General features: G+C 43.2%; 1 protein-coding gene across 1 annotated transcript in view; it reads right to left on the bottom strand.

Annotated features, from left to right (window-relative positions):
• Positions 1–7855: 7855 nt before the first annotated feature.
• The window catches only part of LOC122541946 (myozenin-1-like), a 28820-nt gene continuing 16999 nt past the window's right edge, over positions 7856–19676 (bottom strand). The window contains exons 5-6 of the mRNA XM_043679233.1: positions 18861–19047; positions 7856–8446 (exon numbers count right to left, since the gene is read on the bottom strand). Of these exons, the coding sequence (XP_043535168.1) occupies positions 8215–8446; positions 18861–19047 (419 nt within the window). The 3' untranslated portion in view covers positions 7856–8214. The remainder of the gene's footprint in view (positions 8447–18860; positions 19048–19676) is intronic.

The raw sequence follows: 19676 nt of genomic DNA on the forward strand, positions 1-19676 counted from the left end.
TGCCAAGGGGCCAGAGTAGTCTGGTCGTCATGTCCGAGATGAGTTTGATGTATAATAGGGTGGCTAGAGTCTCTGGGTGTGTTGTGTCTTCCCGTTTAGGTCTGTTGTGTAAGAATCAGCGGACTGTGCTTATCGGGTACCTCTTGTTCCTGAATACATTGTGTCGGTGTTTTTCTTCGGCTTCTCCTAGTTCCTGGGTGCTGCAGTGTGTTGTGGCTCATTTAAATAATGTCCTGATACAGATCCCTGTGGGTGTTGGGATAGTTGCCCCTGTAGTTGAGTATCTGGTCTGTGTGTGTGTAAATGCAGGTCTGCAGCTCTCCATTGGCTCTTGGTTTTACTGTGACATCGAGGAAGGGGAGTCAGTTATTGTTCTCTTCCTCTTTGATGAATATTATACTGATAAGGATATTGTTTATGTCTTTGTTGGTTTCTTCTAATTTGTTGCTTTTCGTGCTGCCAAAGGTGTCATCCACATAGTGGACCCAAAGCTTGGGCTGGATTGTGTTCCTTTTAACTTCTGCATAACTGCTTCTGCTATAAGTCCTGATATTGGTAATCCCATAGACATCCCATTGATTTGTTTGCAGATCTTGTCGTTGAAGGTGAAGTGGATTGTGAGACACAGGTCTACTAGTTTGAGGATGCTGACCTTGCTGATGGAGTTGGTGCTGTCAGGTGTTTGTATCCTTGGTTCGTCTAACAGGGAGGCCAGTGTTTCTTTGGCCAGGGTGATGTTTATTGATGTGAATTGGGCTTTTACATCAAAGGAAACCATGACCTCGTCAACCTCTACCTTGGTGTCTTTGATGTTGAGGAATTCCTGGCTCTTCTACAAGGTGTTTCAGTTTGTGTTGCAGTTCCTTTGCGAGTCTATGTGTCAGGGTGCTGAAAAGTGAGACTAAGGGTCTGAGGGGGGGCCCCAGGTTTGTGTACCTTTGGTAATCCGTAGAAACTGGGTGTGTTGGATCCGAGGGGTTTCATTCTATGGAGGTCTATCTTGTTAATTTTACTTGCTTTGTGTAGTTTCCTCAGGGATGTTGTAATACGGTTTTCTAGCTATGGAGTCAGATCCATCGCCACCTGTTGGTATCTGTCGGTATCAGCGAGTAGTGTGTTTGCATTTTCATTGTATTGTATTCTGTTCAGGATGACGGTCATGCGCCCTTTGTCTGCCTGTAGGATTACAATATTCCTGTCGAGAGGCCGAGGAAAAACACCTACACAACATATTCAGGAACAATGTGTACCCGATAAGTGCAGCCCACCGATTCCTGCACAACAGACCTAAACAGGAAGGTGCAACACGCCCAGAAACTCTAACCACACTACCATACATCAAAGACATTTCGGACACAACGACCAAACTACTCCAGCCCCTAGGCATCACTGTAGCCCACAAAACTACCACCGCACTGAAACAGCTCCTGATTAATTTAAAGGACCCCCGTACCAACAGCCAGCAAAACGAACATCATATACAAAATATCCTGCCAGGACTACAATAAACATTTCATTGGACAAACGGGCAGGAAACTAGCCACCTGGATACATGAGCACAAACTAGCCACCAAAAGTCATGACCAACTATCACTGGTATCCATACACACAGGAGAAGAGGGATACCGGTTTGACTGGGACAATACATTCATCCTGGGACAGGCTAAGCAAAGACACACACAGGAATTGCTAGAGATCTGGCATTCAAATCGGAACTCCATTAACAAACATATAGATTTGGGCCCCATTTACCAACCTCTCAGAAACAGAACCGGAAATGATATCACCCACCACAACAAACCATATCAGATAAATAACAAGCGGGACAGAGCACCAATACCTCACCGGAGGCTCACTGATAATGGTGGCGAAGCATCTGAGAACAAATCCACCAGCTCAGCGAGCAGACAACCTGAGCTGCATATCTTTTCCAGAATTTCAAAGTTAGTACGAATACCAGACCAGAAGTGTTGAAATAAAATTCTTAAGAGTTTACTTAAAGCTGAGTACATTTAAGCTCAAACGGATAAGAACTCAGAGAGAAGCTATCTGAAGTTCCATTCGAGAAGTTGAAGTCACAAGTGACTTAAACCCTGCTAAGGTTTTATATACAAGGACTCTGGTGTGACTACTGTACATGTGGTGTTTATGGTATTGTTGCAAAAGCAATTTTGTTTCTTTTCAGTTTTCAAAGGAGTTTGGTGTTATGGGATTGTACATTTACTGCAGTTTAAAAAATATTTTGAATTTGTATCCAAAAAGACGTTTTGATTTATTCTATTTTACCTTCATCTCTTTTGTTGATAAACTCTTGTTTTACTGTTCAAGCAGGTTCTAAAGCACAATGTGCTTATGTTTCAATGAGAGGCAACTTTGTTAAAACTAAAACAAATCAAAATATGAGCTATCCAGCAAGTATACTATAGAGAAAGTATTTGATTGGCCATATGATGAACTGGGTAAAATAAATTCATGTTGTGACTTGTGTAATAGTGCGACTAGAGACTGTGCACATTCCCATCTCGAACAGAAAGTGCGACAACTGCCTGAGTGTTTACCACATCACAGAAATAACATTTCAAAACTTAGCATTTTGGTTACAAATGCCATTCGTACATTCTGGGATCCTGAAAGGGGCTGCGAACAAATATAAGTCTTTCTTTCACAGTAGATTATTCCCTTTCAATTTCAAAACTTATTCTTGTTGTGTTTCAATCTGCTGTCCTGATCCCAATAACTGACTTCTCATGTGGATAATGATCCAGAATATAACACTGCAGTATTACAGTATCTGTTTAAGACAGAACATCAGTGAAATAACTCCATGAAGGTCGGGATCCCATCACCAAGTCACCCTTAATTTACACATACGTAGTACACCACACTGACCCAACTCGCTCAGAGCCAGCTCCTATAGTGAACAGAACCCCGATGTTCCTGGTTATATCTATCAGCCAGGACTCCCTAATTAGACCAGGTTAACAGCCCGAATGAAGAACTCATATTTTACAAGGTCCAATTGGCTGACCTCATTCCAATCACTACATTTCTCCCCATCCAAGTCCTGCGATGTAGGACTGTTCCTCTTCCTGTAGCTTCTCCTGGGGCATTTTCGCACCAGATCTGGTTCCTCCAACTCTCCCTTGGCTACTGGCAGTGTGTACTGGATCATAGCCCGCCTCTTGTGTCCTGAGCATCTTGTCTGAAATTCATCTTCTTCAGACAGTAATGGCATCGAGGCTGTGACATCTGCCATGTCCATCTCATCTTCAGAGGTTTTTTTGACACTAGGCAGTGCAGGAGAACCCACAGGTTCTGACAGTCTTGCCGGATGTTCCAAGGAGCCAAATAGGTTTTGCTCCTGTTGCGTTTGTGAGGTTGCAGCTTTCACATGCTTGTACAGGATTGCTTCTCCAACCTGAACTTTGTATGTCACAGGTCCTGACCTCATGTTGACCATGTCTCTTATCCATGCAGGGCCACTCAACACCCAACTTCGTCCCCTGAAGTAAACTGCCTTTCTCACTTTGAGGCGTCTTGAGTCTGGAATTGATGTTCCTGAGGCCATTTCACCCTCTCCATTCCCAGGTCTGGGAAGATTAGATTTAATCTAGCACTTAGTCTTCTCCACATCAGCAAAGCTGCTGGAGGTATCCTTGTGGTGGCGTGAGGGATGGTCCTTTAATCAAACAGGAACCGGGACAGTTGTTTTCAAGTGAAGCTTTAGGCTATTCCTTTAACGCTGTCCTCAAAATTTGTTTGCTCCTTCCGCCACACCATTGGATGACAGGTGGTATGGAGCTGTCCTTACATGTCAAGTGCCATTCAACTTTGGGCAATACTTGAATTCCCTGCTGGTAAATGATGGCCTGTTATCTGTGACCAACACCTCTGGGTTGGCATTGCAAAACATTCACCCAACTTTCCAGTTGTTGTCCCATGTCTGACGAATGAACTCTAAGCATGTCCACAATGAATCCACAATGATGAAAAGCATCAAACCCATGAAAGGACAGGCATAGTTGATATGTAACTGTGTTCGGGGTTTACCCGGCCATTCCCACAAACGTGGAGGAGCTGCTGGCAGTACTTTCTGTTTTTGTTGGCACTCTGGGGACTGTACCACGAACACAGCAATGCTGGCATCCAATCCTGATCACCAGGTGCAACTTTTCACCAGCATCTTCATTTTGGGAACCATTGGATAACTCTGGTAGACTTCAGCCAGTATCTGGCAGCCACCTTTGCTCGCAACAATCACTCTTGCTCCAGTAAGAATATGCCGTCCTGTACCATGGTCTTGTCTCGTCAGGTCCAGGAGGGTTTCATTACTGGTTATGATGATCCTTTTGTTTTCCCATCACCACCAACAGGATCTTTTTGTGTCCATAGTCTGATGTTGTAAGCGATGACCAGAAAGTTTACAAACATAACGGACTCTTCCCCTGGTAGCACCACTAATGGAGTATTTGCCAGTGGGAAGCGGCTGAAGTTATCGCATCTGTCACTTGGCCTCCCAGACGGTGTTCCAACTTGTAATTGTACCCGCTTAGAATAAGAGCCTCCCACTGAATTTGACCTGAAGCTATCGGTGGCATGGTCCTGTCTTCTTTAAGCAGCCCCAGTGGTTTGTGGTTTGTGGTCCGTAAAGGTATTGGTGGAACATTCTCATGCCAAAGATGATCGCCAAACCTTCTAACTGGATCATTCATCTGAAATTCTCAATGAAGACAATAAGATGGCAAGTCACTGGGGTAGCAATGGAATGAACCAAGATAGAAAGACAACTGTTTTGTTTCAACAATTCACAATGTTAAGTGTGCTGTCTGAATACACAGCCATTGCCACGGAGTTCATTTTTACTCCTCTTTCCAATTTACCTTCTGAAGGTTATTTGCCGTACTTTTACATTTTTCCTCTAGGGCAGGTTTATACAGTGGTGGACAAATAAATGTATTTGCTGTAAGTCTATGGAGGCCCCAGTGACATCACCACCTCTGTGATGCTTGAGTTCTCCTTCCTCCAAACTTCTCTCTCAATTTCTCCTTCTCTGCTGAAGCTGATGCTGGTGAAATTCATCTTGAGCAATGCTGATGTGGTGGGTTGTACACCAGGAGAACAATTGTGATCACCAACTTTTCTTCATTTCTATTGCAAGGACAATCTCCTTCCCCTCTCTATTTTACTGGTCTTGATAGAGACATGAATGGATTGATAAATGGGGAGCTCTCATTTCTTGTTTGCAAAAGACGCATACATCTTCTATCTGAATAGGCTTCCAGGAACTCAGTTTAACGTCTCATTTGAAAAATGGCATCCCCTGACCTATGCTAAAGCCTTAATTGAGATGATCATTTTAAATTTCAGAGACAGACTTAAATCTGTAACTTCTGATCAGGGTCAAGAGATGAGAACATTAGCACTGAATAGTATTATAGCTACCTGCATTTCTGTTAAATAAAATGAAATCAGTAAAAGCCAATATTGTTGGGCCTGTGGTCTTGATTGTGCATACTTATGCTAATATGACTGTGTGCTGTTGTTTTATTGAGTCTTGAGCACTTTAATTGAGCAAACATCCACCACTGTTCATTAATGTGTGAGGGGCTTTTCCACTAAAACAACACATGTGGATAAGACAGCGCCACTGTAGCCACTTTAATGCCCTTTAGGAAAGGAAACTGCTGTCATTAATTGGTCTGGCCTGCATGTGACTCCACACCACAGCAATGTGGTTCAGTCTTAACTGTTCTCTGGGCAATTCGGGATGCGCAACAAACACTGGCCTTACCAGTGATGCCCTCGCCGTGTGAATGGGTAAATTTAAAAATCCTTACACTAATTGATGATTTCAATTGACTAACACTGACTTAATGTTTCACGATGTGACACAGCTGAACAATATTCAGAAGACCATTTATTCCCCCCTTGCTAAGATCACTGAACTCCTCTGCCTCAGCTCCTTTTGCGACTGAAACCTTTTATGCTTTTGTTAACTTTAGACTTGACAATTCCAACATTCGGCGAAAGTGAGGACTGCAGATGCTGGAGATTAGAGTCAAGAGTGGTGCTGGAAAAGCACAGCAGGTCAGGCAGCATCCAAGGAGCAGGAGAATCGATGTTTCTGGCAAAAGCCCTTCATCAGGAATGAGTTTGGGAACCTTGGGCGTGAAGAGATAAATGGGAGGGGCGTGGGGGTCATGAGGACGGTGCTGAGCTGGAAGGTTGGAACTGGGGTAAAGTGGGGGGGAGGGGAAGTGAGGAAACTGGTGAAATCCACATTGATGCCCTGGGGGTTGAAGGGTCCCGAGGCACAAGATGAGACGTTCTCGGCGAGGGGGAGTTGAAATGTTCAGCCATGGGGTTGTGGGGTTAATTGGTGCAGGTGTCCCAGAGATGTTCTCTGAAGTGCTCTGCGAGTAGGTGTCCAGGAGACCACATCGGGAGCATTGGATACAGTAAATGACATGTGGAAGTACAGGTGAAACTTTGATGGATGTGGAAGGCTCCTTTGGGGCCTTGGATGGAGATGAGGGGGAAGGTGAGGGCGCAGGCTTTGCAATTCCTGTGGTGGCAGGGGAAGGTGCCAGGATGGGACTGTGGGTTGTTGGGGGGGCGTGGACCTGACCAGGTAGTCGCGAAGGGAACAGTCATTGCGGAAAGCGGATAGGGTTGGGGAGGGAAATCTATCCCTGGTGGTGGGATCTGTTTGTAGGTGGCGGGAATGGCAGAGGATGATGCATTGCATGCGAAGGTTGATGGGGTGGAAGATGAGGATCCAGGGAGGTTCTGTCCTTGTTCTGGTTGGAGGCGTAGGGTTCAAAGGCAGAGGTGCGGGACGTGGATGAGATGCAGTGGAGGGCATTATCAAGGAGTTGAGGTTATCTAAATCTCTGTGCTCAGGTCATAACAGGCACTGAAGCCAGTCATTCATCATTCATTATGGCTGATCTATGTCGGCGTCTGGTTCAGAAATTCCTTAAAATCCTTATTGTTGTTTTCAAATCACAGTTTTGGCTGTCTCTATCTCTGTAACCTCTTCCAGCCCCACAAACCTCCAAAATAATAAGGGGAGATGATGGTGCTATAGTAATGTCAATGGCCTAGTAATCCAGAGGTACTTGTTAATGTTTTGGGAACCTTTATTCCAATCCCACCAGTGGCATTTAATTCCAATTCGTAAGCCTGGAAAGCAAAGCTACTTTCAGTCATGGTACCCATTGTTTGTTTTTTTTAAAAATCTGGTTCATTAAAGTCCTTGAGGGAAATAAATCTGCCATGCTTACTTGGTTTGGCCTACATGTGATTCCAGATTCACAGCAATGTGGTTAACTCTTAACTGCCTCTGAAATGCCTGAACAAGCAGTGCATTTTATGCGAAAGTAAGGTGGGCATTGAATGCTGGCCTGGTCAGCGACATTTAAAGCCATGAAAGAATAAGGAAAAATAAATAAATCTCTGTTCCTTCAATTCTGGTTTCCTTACCATCCTGAATTTTAATCCTTCCACCTTTGACAGCTGGAGGCACAGCCATATGCTGTGGATTTCCTTCTGTGCCTTGTTTTCCTCCTTTAAAATGCTCCTTAAAACGAACCTCATTGACCAAGGTCACCTGCCCTAATATCTCCTTATGTTGCTTTTGGTGTCAAATTCTGTTTGATAACGATCCTACTCAGCACCCTCTGATGTTTTACTATATGTAAGGTACTGTATAAATCAATGTTGCTGCACTTGGAGTGAAACTGGGAGATCTGTTTCCTGTGTGGTAAACTAGATTTGGTGCACCAAATGCAGATATGTGAACAAACATTTACAGGTTCGTGGCCGTGTTTCACATATAGAACTAAATACAGTCAACGTTTTCTGGGAACTTTTATTTTGTTTAGAAAATAGTTGCCTGATAACATTACTGTCTTAGAGGCATCAAAGGCAAAAACGTATTTCAATCATACTTCGCTTTGTGTACTCTTACTTAAAACATGTGAACTACAACTGTTACAGGAACCTGAAACCTGTTATAGATCAGTATTTGAGTAAAGTAACAAAATATGTTAATAATGGATGAGGGAAGAGGTCTTGAGAAGCCACCAACTTTTAAAGACTATGCAATGATACACTGATGATTCTAGCCAAATGTCACGTCTAATGCAATCTGTTCAAAGTGCTCCTGAGCTAGGGCCAAACAAGTGACTTTAAGCTACCCGTTCATGCCTTCTACAGGTCATCAGTTTCAGCATTGAACTCGAGATCTATTCCAAGGTTAACCAAAGAATCTGTGCTCATTGGAGTCCAGCCCAGAGGGGTCCTGTTAAAGTTTGGCCGGCAGCTGATGTCTTGGTGAAATATGATCACAGGCTCGGGTTCTGGAGGAGCTGTATCAAATTCCGGGAGCTGAAAAGTCATGAGTTTGGCTGCCTTTTCAAACCCTCCATACGGCATCGCAGTTCTGAAAAGGATTTTAAACACAAGTTCAGCTTTAATTTATAATGCAGGATGACAGTATATAAGGCAGAAAGATCTCTTTCACCCAAGGATGCCATCAGTTTCCCACCATTCTGTAAAATAAGTACAAAACCCTGCCTTTGAATTTATTCAGTGACAATCAGTGAAGAAATAATGTGCAAAATGCTGATAAGATTAGGTGAAAACAGATAGGAGGAGGCTTGTGTGGAGCATTAACACTATATATAAAACAGTTGGGTGGAATGGCCTGTTTCAGTGTTGTAGACTCCTAATTTTAAAACTCCTAATTTTAAATGACAGAATACAAATGCTTTTGAAAATAGGGAGATTTTAAAAATGTTAGTGGGAATTTATAGCACCTCATGCCCACAATTTCTCAAGATGCTGTCAGTTTTGAAGATTTTCGTGTTTAATCTAAATTCTAGGTTGGATTTATTTGAAAGTATGTCCTTCCCTGGGGAGAGTGCAGTTTCTTTAATAAGGTGGCTGGAAGAATGTAGGCAGTGATTTCAGAGCTAAGCTGCTGTATCTAATGACACGGCCATATCAAGTCACAGAGCAACAGTCTAATTTAAGAAAACTAATCAGGTCACGGACAGTTGCAAAAGACTTCGGGAGTTTTAACAGTACACTTCTCACTGCCTTTGGGATATTTGCATGTAAAACTGGTATATTATAACAGTTATTTTAAAGATTTTTGGAAATAACCAGTCTGGTTATTTTGAGCCTTTAATCAAAAAATGCCTTTCAGTCACACATGGGCAGGCAACTTGCCTCGAAAATACAACAACTGTTACAGACTGGGTACTTCACACAGCTGTTTGGTAAGTGGCTAAGAAACAAATGTTGTGACATAAACATTTTCTAATTGTCAGTAAACATTAGCAAGCCACACAAAATGAACTCCCTTAATTCTAGCAGTGACAGAAGTCGCACAAACACACATTCCCAGGTTGCAATTCAGAAATAAAAGAGGCTGGGAATTCTGTGTCAGGGCACTCATTCCTGACTCCCCAAAGCCTGTCCAACTATCTACAAGTCAGGAGTATGATGGATTACTCTTCACATGTTTGGATGAATGCAGCTCCAACAACGCTGAAGAAACCTGACACAATCCTAGGCAAAGTACCTCACCACCTTACAGATTCACTCACTCTATCAATGGTACACAGTGTCATTAGTGTGTTCTGTCAACAGGTTGCACTGCAACAACTCACCAAGTCTTTGTCAGCAGTTTCAAAATGCATCAAACTGAGATGGACAAGGACAACAGATGCATGAAACCACCACCATCTGCAAGATCTCTTCCAAGCCACACACCATCCTGACTTGGAACTAAATCGTTATAGCTTTATTGTCACCAGGTCAAAATCCTCCAACTCTGTTCCTAACAGAACTGAGAGGGCCCCTAAACTGCAATGATTGAAGTAATTCAATATGGCAGCTCACCATCATCCATCCATCCTCACAGCGCCTGAGACCCGGGTTCAATTCCCGCCTCAGGCGACTGACTGTGTGGAGTTTACACGTTCTCCCCGTGTCTGCGTGGGTTTCCTCCGGGTGCTCCGGTTTCCTCCCACAGTCCAAAAGATGTGCAGGGTCAGGTGAATTGGCCATGCTAAATTGCCCGTAGTGTTAGGTAAGGGGTAAATGTAGGGGTATGGGTGGGTTTCGCTTCGGCGGGTCGGTGTGGACTTGTTGGGCCGAAGGGCCTGTTTCCACACTGTAATGTAATCTAATGAAATTATGAATGGGTAAAAACACCCACATCTTTTAAAGACTAAACAAAGGGAATGGAAGAGAGGGAAACCATTCAATTGTTTCATGATTTGATATTGAGTTGAACTTTTCTGTTGATCTTGTCCCACATCTTTTCTTGTGAACATGCAGACTTCTCCTTAGGCACTACTTCCTGGTGATGGGCTTATGTGCAAAAAATTGATTCTCCTGCTCCTCAGATGCTGCCTGACCCATTGTGCTTTTCCAACACCACACTCTCGACTACTTTTTTGCCATGTACTTTTCTTGCGTGACAGGGACTACAGTGTGGGATTTGACTCGCCAAGATTGCAGATAACCCAGAAAGAGGGATGAAGACAAGTAGTGAGAATGACACAATGAATCTGCAGAGGGATATGGAGAGGTTAAATGAGTCAGTCATTATTAAAAAGCTCTGATCATGTTGCAGATTCAATCGGGCAGAGGTGTGCCTGAATTACACTGCATTAGGCCTCACTGCGAATCCAAGCAGTGAGCAGGTCAGTACATAACTGGGCGTTGGTGTTACTCAGTGGGCTGGACATCGGTTTGCAATTCAGAATGAGCCAACAGCGTGGGTTCCATTCCTGCACTGGCTGAGGTTACCATGAAGGACTCTCCTTCTCAACCTCTCCCCTCACCTGAGTTATGGTGACCCTCAGGTTAAACCGCCACCAATCATCTCTCTTTGATGAGAGAGCAGTCCTATGATCTGAATATGGTAACTTTACCTTTACACTGTTGTATGCATTGGGTGGCTGTTCAAACGATAGCCTTGTCAGTTACAGGATTAACAAAAATAAAAAAAATCCATGCAAGGAAGTAATAAAAGAACTAGATACTTTCTTCAACCTGCAAAAAAAATACATTATCATATGGACAAAACTGAGCAAGTGCTCTCATTGACAGATGGAAAGGATGAATACTTCTATCAGTGATCTCCACAGACTTGCAGAGAACTATTAAAAGCTTAAGGCAGCTTAAAAGAACTAATCAGTGACAGTAATGTTTTGATGTCTTAGCTGAAGCATTGTCTGACCACTTGAAGTCAAGAGATGACTTAAAGGCAGTTCAACTAAGAATAGAAACCGAGGTCAGGAAGAACAATTGAACAGCGATTTGGAATGGTAGGGAGAACCATAACCGAAAAATGACTGACCGAGTGCAATGTGTTAAAGTCAAAAGCAGAGAAGTGGTGTACAAAAATAGTGTTGGGGTGGGAGAATGTTGACTGAAAGAACCTCAGATAACTTATCAGTGTGGCAGAAAAGTGCTGGTCTTAAAATTGTCTCACCAAAGACACAACATATCATTAATGCAATAAATGCCTGTCCCAAGATGTGAGTCACAGAAATAAGTTTTTACATAAAAATCTAAAAAGTCCCAATGAAACAGAAGATTTTAATGATATTGTGATGCATTTCCTTGACAAGATCTAGGAATCAAGCAGAAGTTACCTGAGTCCTGATATCCAAGGAAGGGGAAACAAGATTTGTTTCAAGAGGGCATAGGTTTAGGGTGAGAGGGGAAAGATATAAAAGGGATCTAAGGGGTAACTTTTTCACGCAGAGGGTGGTACATGTATGGAATGAGTTGCCAGAGGAAGCGGTGGAGGCTGGTACAATTACAGATTTAAAAGGCATCTGGATGGGGAGATGAATAGGAAGGGTTTGGAGGGATATGGACTGGGTGCTGGCAGGTGGGACTAGATTGGATTGGGATATCTGGTCGGCATGGACGAGTTGGACCGAAGGGTCTGTTTCTGTACTGTACATCTCTCTGACTCTGTTTCTGCAGGATGCACTGCACAGCGAAAAATAGCCAACAGCAAGTATTTTAGAAAATAGACAAGAGAAAGCTGAGCCAGGTAATTGGGTCTGCTTATTCCAGTTATTAGACAAAATCTTTTAGCAACAAAACCCACTTCAAAAAGATTTGAAGAAAATGTCAGTAAACTTATAACACAAAATGTGTTTTCCTCGAATTGTTTAGAATTGCCCACAGCAGCAACCTGCTCAGGAAATAAAAGTGACCCTTTGATGTGACCATCACTATTTAATACATCTTCAGTCTTTATCTGCAGCACATATTCTCGTTGGAAGCTAGCCTGTTTCTCAGCTGTTTCAAGTAATCTTGTACTGTTATGTATCAGAAATCTCTCATTGTCTGTCAATGGCCATATTACTAGCTCACTTAGAATGGCAGTAAGCTTTTCCAATTCGACATTCCACTGCTCCAGAGTGGATGACAGGGTAGAATCAAATAACACAGAGATTTGAAAGAAAGAAAGAAAACATTGTATTGCAGCATAACCTCACCAAGCACTTTCCAGCCAATGAAGCATTTCAGAAAGATGGTCAATGCCCCAGTGGATGTGGTGGCTAATTTGTACAGAGCAAGATCCCAAAAACTGTTATAGAGTCATTGAGATGTACAGCACAGAAACAAACTCTTTGGTCCAACCTGTCCATGCTGACCAGATATCCCAACCCAATCTAGTCCCACCTGCCAGCTCCCGGCCCATATCCCTCCAAACCCTTCCTATTCATCTCCCCATCCAGTTGCCTTTTAAATGTTTCAATTGTACCAGCCTCCACCACTTGTTCTGGCAGCTCATTCCATACATGCACCACACTCTGCATGAATAAGTTGCCCCATAGGTCTCTTTTATATCTTTCCCTTCTCACCCTAAACCTATGCCCCCTAGTTCTGGACTTCCCCCACCACAGGGAAAAGATTTTGTCTATTTACCCTATCCATGCCCGTCATGAATTTATAAACCTCTATAAGGTCACCCCTCAGCCTCCAACACTCCAGGGAAAACAGCCCCAGCCTGTTCAGCCTCTTGGTTTTGCTGAAATCCTCCAACCTTGGCAACATCCTTGTAAATCCTTTCTGAATCCTTTCAAGTTTCACAACATCCTTCCGATAGGAAGGAGACCAGAACTGCACGCAATATTCCAAAAATGGCCTAACAATGTCCTGTACAGCTGCAAAATGACCTCCCAACTCCTATACTCATTGCTTTGACCAATAAAGGAAAGCATACCAAACACCTTCTTCACTATCCTATCTACCTGCGACTCCACTTTCAAGGAGCTATGAACCTGCACTCCAAGGTCTCTTTGTTCAGCAACACTCCCTTGCACCTTACTATTAAGTGTATATGCCCTGCCCTGTCTTTCCAAAATGCAGCACCTCACATTTATCTAAATTAAACTCCATCTGCCACTCCTCAGCCCATTGGCCCATCTGATCATCTTTTCCCTGGGATGGGGGAGTCCAGAACTAGGGGGCATAGATTTAGGATGACAGGGGAAAGATATAAAAAAGACCTAAGGGGCAACGTTTTCAAGCAGAGATTGGTACGTGTATGGAATGAGCTGCCAGAGGAAGTGGTGGAGGCTGGTACAATTGCACCATTTAAAAGGCATCTGGATGGGTATATGAATAGGAACAGGTTGGAGGGATATGGACCGGGTGCTGGCAGGTGGGACTAGATTAGGTTGGGATATCTGGTCAGCATGGGTGAGTTGGACCGAAGGGTCTGTTTCTGTGCTGTACACCTCTATTACTTTATTTAACCTTTCAGTTAGACGCAGGTGCAGAAGCATTAGTTCTTTGTGATACTAAACGGTAATTGGAGAAAAGTTTAATTCTGTGGACCATGAGGTTTAGAACTGAATATCAGAGGACAACTGAACATAACTCTTCAATTTAGAAAGAGAAAAATAATTGAAACTTTCCACAAGTGAACCAGCTCTACCACCTTGCATTTGCTTTGACAAGTCAAGGAATTGGAAAGCTGAGAAGATCAACTTATAACCACTGAAGTTGAATTTCCACAGCTGTGCACACTGGAAAACTGGAAACAGTATACAACATCACTTCACTTCCTGAAATGTAGCCAATGTCTGTTTACATCCAGTAAGGTTGCTTATCCTCTCTCATCAAAGATGAAGAAGGAAATTGACTCTATGTTAAAGCAAGGGGTTATTTCACCTGTAATAAATGAATAGAATGGACTTAGAATGGACTCAGTGCCAAAGCCCAATGGATGTCAGAATCTGCCCAGATCTCACAAATGTAATTTAATTGTAATAAAAATATAATTTAATGCAAAGTTCATTGTATCTTGTCTGTGGATGGGGACTTTGCAAAGTCAGGATAGAGTTCTACATGAAACAAGATGCAAACCATGTTTTTTTGGGACACTGCCCCTCTTAATTTGCTCACAGCCTTCACCATTTGGAACATTATGCTTCAGTATCACATTAGCACCGGAATTCTTCCAGAGGACAATGTCAAGCATCCTCGAGACTGGATAGAATTGTATGTCCCATGTAGACATCCTGATCCACAAGTTCACTCAGACAGAAGAAAGCACTTGAGTGTCAGTTATGCTGCAACACCTACAAAAAGTAGGACTCAGTAACAACTGTGAATTCTTATAACCACCTGTCAAACTCCTTAGGCATGTTGTGGATGTATTTGTTGTCAGAGCTGATCAGCAAAGAACAAGACCAATCAAGGAGTTTTCACAATATGACTGAGATGTGGGATTCACGGTCAATCATGTCAGCATGTTTGCTGTCTTAAATAAACCACAATAATTAGCTGATACACAGTACAATACATAGTGCTGAAACAAAGTAAAATTTTTGGGCATTTTTGAGAAAATCAAAGAGATGTTATTATCATTTGATTTTGTTTTAATGATTATGCATTCAGAAATGTGGGCTTCATGGCAAACATACATTTATTACCAATCCCTAATTGCCCTGGATAAGGTGGTGTTGAGCTGCCTTCTTGAACCTTTGCAGTTAATTTGCTGGAGTGCTAAAGTGTAAGATTGATGTTTAATGACATGTAACAATGCTATTTGGAGGGAGTTCCATGATTTTGACCCAGGGACAGTAAAGGAACAGTGCTGTATTTCCAAGTCAGAATGGTGTGTTGCTTGGAGTGGAATTTGCAGTTGTCAATATTAGCTAGTATCTGCTGCCGTTGACCTGCTAGACTGTATTGGTCATGGGTTTGGAAGGTGCTGTCTAATTAACCTTGGTAATTTTCTTCAGTGCACCTTCTAGGTGGTACATGCTGCTGACATTGTGAGCTGGTGGTGGAGAGAGAGAATGTTTGTGGATGTAGTGCCAATCAAATGGGCTGCTTTGTCCTAGAACATGTCAAGCTCCATTAGTGTTTTTGGAGCTGCACTCATCCAGACAAGCAGGGAGGATTCTATTACACACCTTGTAGATCGTGAAAAGGCTTTGGGGAGTCAAATGTTGAGTTACTTGTTGCAAGATTCCTAGATTCTGACCTGCTCTTGTAGTCACAATAATCATATGGCCAGTTTAGTTGAGTTTTTGGTCAATGGTAACACCCAGGATGTTGATATATTAGCTCACCATGACCCAGACTACCTACCTACCAACATTGCTACACATGCATCTTCTGCAAAACTGGGAGATGTACACTTTCTGATACAGACATATAGAACATAGAGCATAAAACATTAGAGTGCAGTACAGGCCCTTCGGCCCTCGATGTTGTGCCAACCCGTGGAACCAATCTGAAGCCCATCTATCCTACACTATTCCATTTTCATCCATGTGTTTAACCAAGGACCATTTAAATGCCCTTAAAGTTGGTGAGTCTACTGTTGCAGGCAGGTTGTTCCATGCCCCTACTACTCTCCAAGTAGAGAAACTATCTCTAACATCTGTCCTATATCTATCACCCCTCAATGTAAAGCTATGTCCCCTCATGCTAGCCATCAACATGCGAGGAAAAAGACTCACTGTCAACCCTCGATAATCTTACATGTCACAATTAAGTCACCTCTCAACCTTCTCTCTAATGAAAACAGCCTCAAGACCCTCAGCCTTTCCTTCATAAGACCTTCCCGCCATACCAGGCAACATCCTAGTAAATCTCCTGTGAACCCTTTCCAAAGCTTCCTCATCCTTCCTATAATGAGGTGACTAATAATCTACACAGTACTCTAAGTGCGGCCGCACCAGAGTTTTGTACAGCTGCAGCATGATCTCGTGGCTCCGAAACTCAATCCCTCTACCAATAAAAGCTGACACACCGTATGCCTTTTAACAACCCTATCAACCTGTGTGGCAACTTTCAGGGATCTGTGCACATGGACACAGAGATCTCGCTGCTTATCTACACTACCATTACCATTAGCCCAGTACTGTTTATTCCTGTTGTTTCTTCCAAAGTGGATCACCTCACACTTTTCCGCATTAAACTCCATTTTCTACCTCTCACCCCAGCTCTGCAGCTTATCTATGTCCATCTGTAACCTGCAACATCCTTCAACACTATCCACAACTCCACTGATCTTCATGTCATCTGCAAATTTACGAACCCATCCTTCCACGCCCTCATCTAAATCATTTATAAAAATGACAAACAGCAGTGGCCCCAAAACAGATAGTTGCAGTACCCCACTAGTAACTGAACTCCAGGATGAACATTTCCCCATCAATCACTACCCACTGTCTTCTTTCAGCTCGGCAATTTCTGATCCAAACCGCTAAATCACCCTCAATCCCATGCCTCCGTATTTTGTGCAATAACCTATGGTAGGGAACCTTATCATACACCTTACTGAAATTCATATACACCACATCAAATGCTTTACCCTCATCCACCTGTTTGGCCACCATCTCAAAGAATTCAATAAGATTTGTGAGGCACAACCTACCCGTCACGAAACCATGTTGACTATCCCTAATCAACTTATTCCTCTCTAGATGATTATAAATTATATCTCTTATAACCTTTTCCAACACTTGACCCACAAGTGTGGGCGGCACGGTGGCACAGTGGTTAGCACTGCTGCCTCGCAGCGCCAGAGACCCGGGTTCAATTCCCGCCTCAGGCGACTGACTGTGTGGAGTTTGCACGTTCTCCCCGTGTCTGCGTGGGTTTCCTCCGGGGGCTCCGGTTTCCTCCCACAGTCCAAAGATGTGCAAGTCAGGTGAATTGGCCATGCTAAATTGCCCGTAGTGTTAGGTAAAGGGGTAAATGTAGGGGTATGGATGGGTTACGCTTCGGCAGGTCGGTGTGGACTTGTTGGGCCGAAGGGCCTGTTTCCACACTGTAAGTAATCTAATCTAAAAACCAAAGTAAGGCACATTGGTCTATAATTACTAGGGTTGTCTCTACACCCTTTCTTGAACAAGGAGACAACATTTGCTATCTTCCAGTCCTCTGGCACTATTCGTGTAGACAACGATGACATAAAAATCAAAGCCAAAGGCTTTGCAATCTCCTCACCGGCTTCCCAGAGAATCCGAGGATAAATCCCATCCGACCTAGGGGACTTAACTATTTTCACACTTTCCAGAATTGCTAACGCCTCTGCCTTACGCACCTCAATCCCATCTAGTCGAGTAGCCTGAATCTCAGTATTCTCCTTGACAACATTATCTTTTTCCGGTGTGAACACTGACGAAAAATATTCATTTAGCGCTTCTCCTATCTCCTTAGACCCCATGCACAACTTCCCACAACTATCCTTGATTGGCCATAATCTTTCTCTAGTCATTCTTTTATTCCTGACATACCTATAGAAAGCTTTAGGGTTTTCCTTGATCCTATCTGCCAATGATGTCTCATGTCCCCTCCTGGTTCTTCTTAGCTCTCTCTTTAGGTCTTTCCTGGCTAACATGTAACTCTCAAGCACCCTAACTGAGCCTTCACATCTCATCCGAACATAAGCCTCCTTCTTCCTCTTGACAAGCAATTCAACTTCTTTAGTAAACCACGGTTCCCTCCTCGACCACTTCCTCCCTGCCTGACAGGTACTGCCATGCAGTAGCTGTTCCTTGAAAAGCTCCACATTTCAATTGTGCCCATTCCCTGTAGTTTCCTTCCCCATCGTATGCATCCTAAATCTTTCCAAGTCATATCATAATTGCCTTTACCCCAGCATAACTCTTGCCCTGCCTTATATACCTATCCCTTTCCATCACTAAAGTTAACATAACCGAATTGTGGTCACTATCACCAAAGTGCTCGCCTACCTTTAAATCTAACACCTCGCCCGGTTCATTACCCAGTACCAAATCCAATGAGGAATTATCCCTTGTTGGTCTGTCTACCTATCATCCTGCACACATTGGACAAAAACTGACCCATCTAAAGAACTCGAACTATAGTATTTCCAGTCAATATTTGGAAAGTTAAAGCCCCCATAACAACTACCCTGTTACTCTCGCTCCTATCCAGAATCATCTTTGCTGTCCTTTCCTCTGCATCTCTGGAACTATTTGGAGGCCTACAGAAAACTCCCAACAGGGTGACCTCTCCTTTCCTGTTTCTAACCTCAGCCCATACTACCTCAGTAGACAAGTCCTCAAACGTCCTTTCTGCTACCATAATACTGTCCTTGACTGACAATGCAACACCTCCCTCCTTTCACCATCTTCTCTGTTCTTACTGAAACATCTAAATCCCAGAACCTACAACAACCATTCCTGTCCCTGCTTTATCCATATCTCCGAAATGGCCACAACATCAAAGTCCCAAAAATGGAAAGTGAAGACTGCAAAGCGACCAAGACAATTCTGGAGGGAAGGAGGAATATTCTGTTAACCTGGCATCAGAAACCTCACCTGTTGAAGGATTTATAATAACGCAACTTGGTTAAGCCAGATGGACTTTCCATGTGTAAATTCATAGTTGCCTTCAGTTCAGAGTCGTTGCCCATGGCCTGTTCCCAGGGTGACACATAGGTTTTCAGTACTGTGATATGTTTTTTCCCAGCTCCTCCTGCAGATCCTTTTTCACCATCTGCTCCATCTGTAGAACAGCAAAATCGAAGATGAGTTATCATCAGACATAAATATTATAGGCGGCACGGTGGCACAGTGGTTAGCAGCGCCAGAGACCCGGGTTCAATTCCCGCCTCAGGCGACTGACTGTGTGGAGTTTGCACATTCTCCCCGTGTCTGCGTGGGTTTCCTCCGGGTGCTCTGGTTTCCTCCCACAGTCCAAAGATGTGCAGGTCAGGTGAATTGGCCATGCTAAATTGTCCGTAGTGTTAGGTAAGGGGTAAATGTAGGGGTATGGGTGGTTTGCGCTTCGGCGGGTCGGTGTGGACTTGTTGGGCCGAAGGGCCTGTTTCCACACTGTAAAGTAATCTAATCTAATCTAATCTAATCTAATGGGAAAATATTTCTGCATTATTGCTCATTTAGTTCTGATTCATTGGAGAACTGTGGTAAAGATTAAAATTGTCAATGATATATATTAAGTAGAATCACTTTCTGTTCATTTTGGATCAGGGAACCTTATTTTTTATATTATTATCATTCTTTATTTGAGTTTCCTGCCTCCTCTCTCTCTCTCTCTCTCACTGTCCACATATTATATGATGTATCCTGTTGTGCCTCATTCACTTAGTGTGGTTCTTGTGCATTAGCCAGTGA

This window comes from Chiloscyllium plagiosum, chromosome 38 (assembly GCF_004010195.1).
Source record: "Chiloscyllium plagiosum isolate BGI_BamShark_2017 chromosome 38, ASM401019v2, whole genome shotgun sequence".
In the NCBI taxonomy this organism is placed as follows: Eukaryota; Metazoa; Chordata; class Chondrichthyes; order Orectolobiformes; family Hemiscylliidae; genus Chiloscyllium; species Chiloscyllium plagiosum.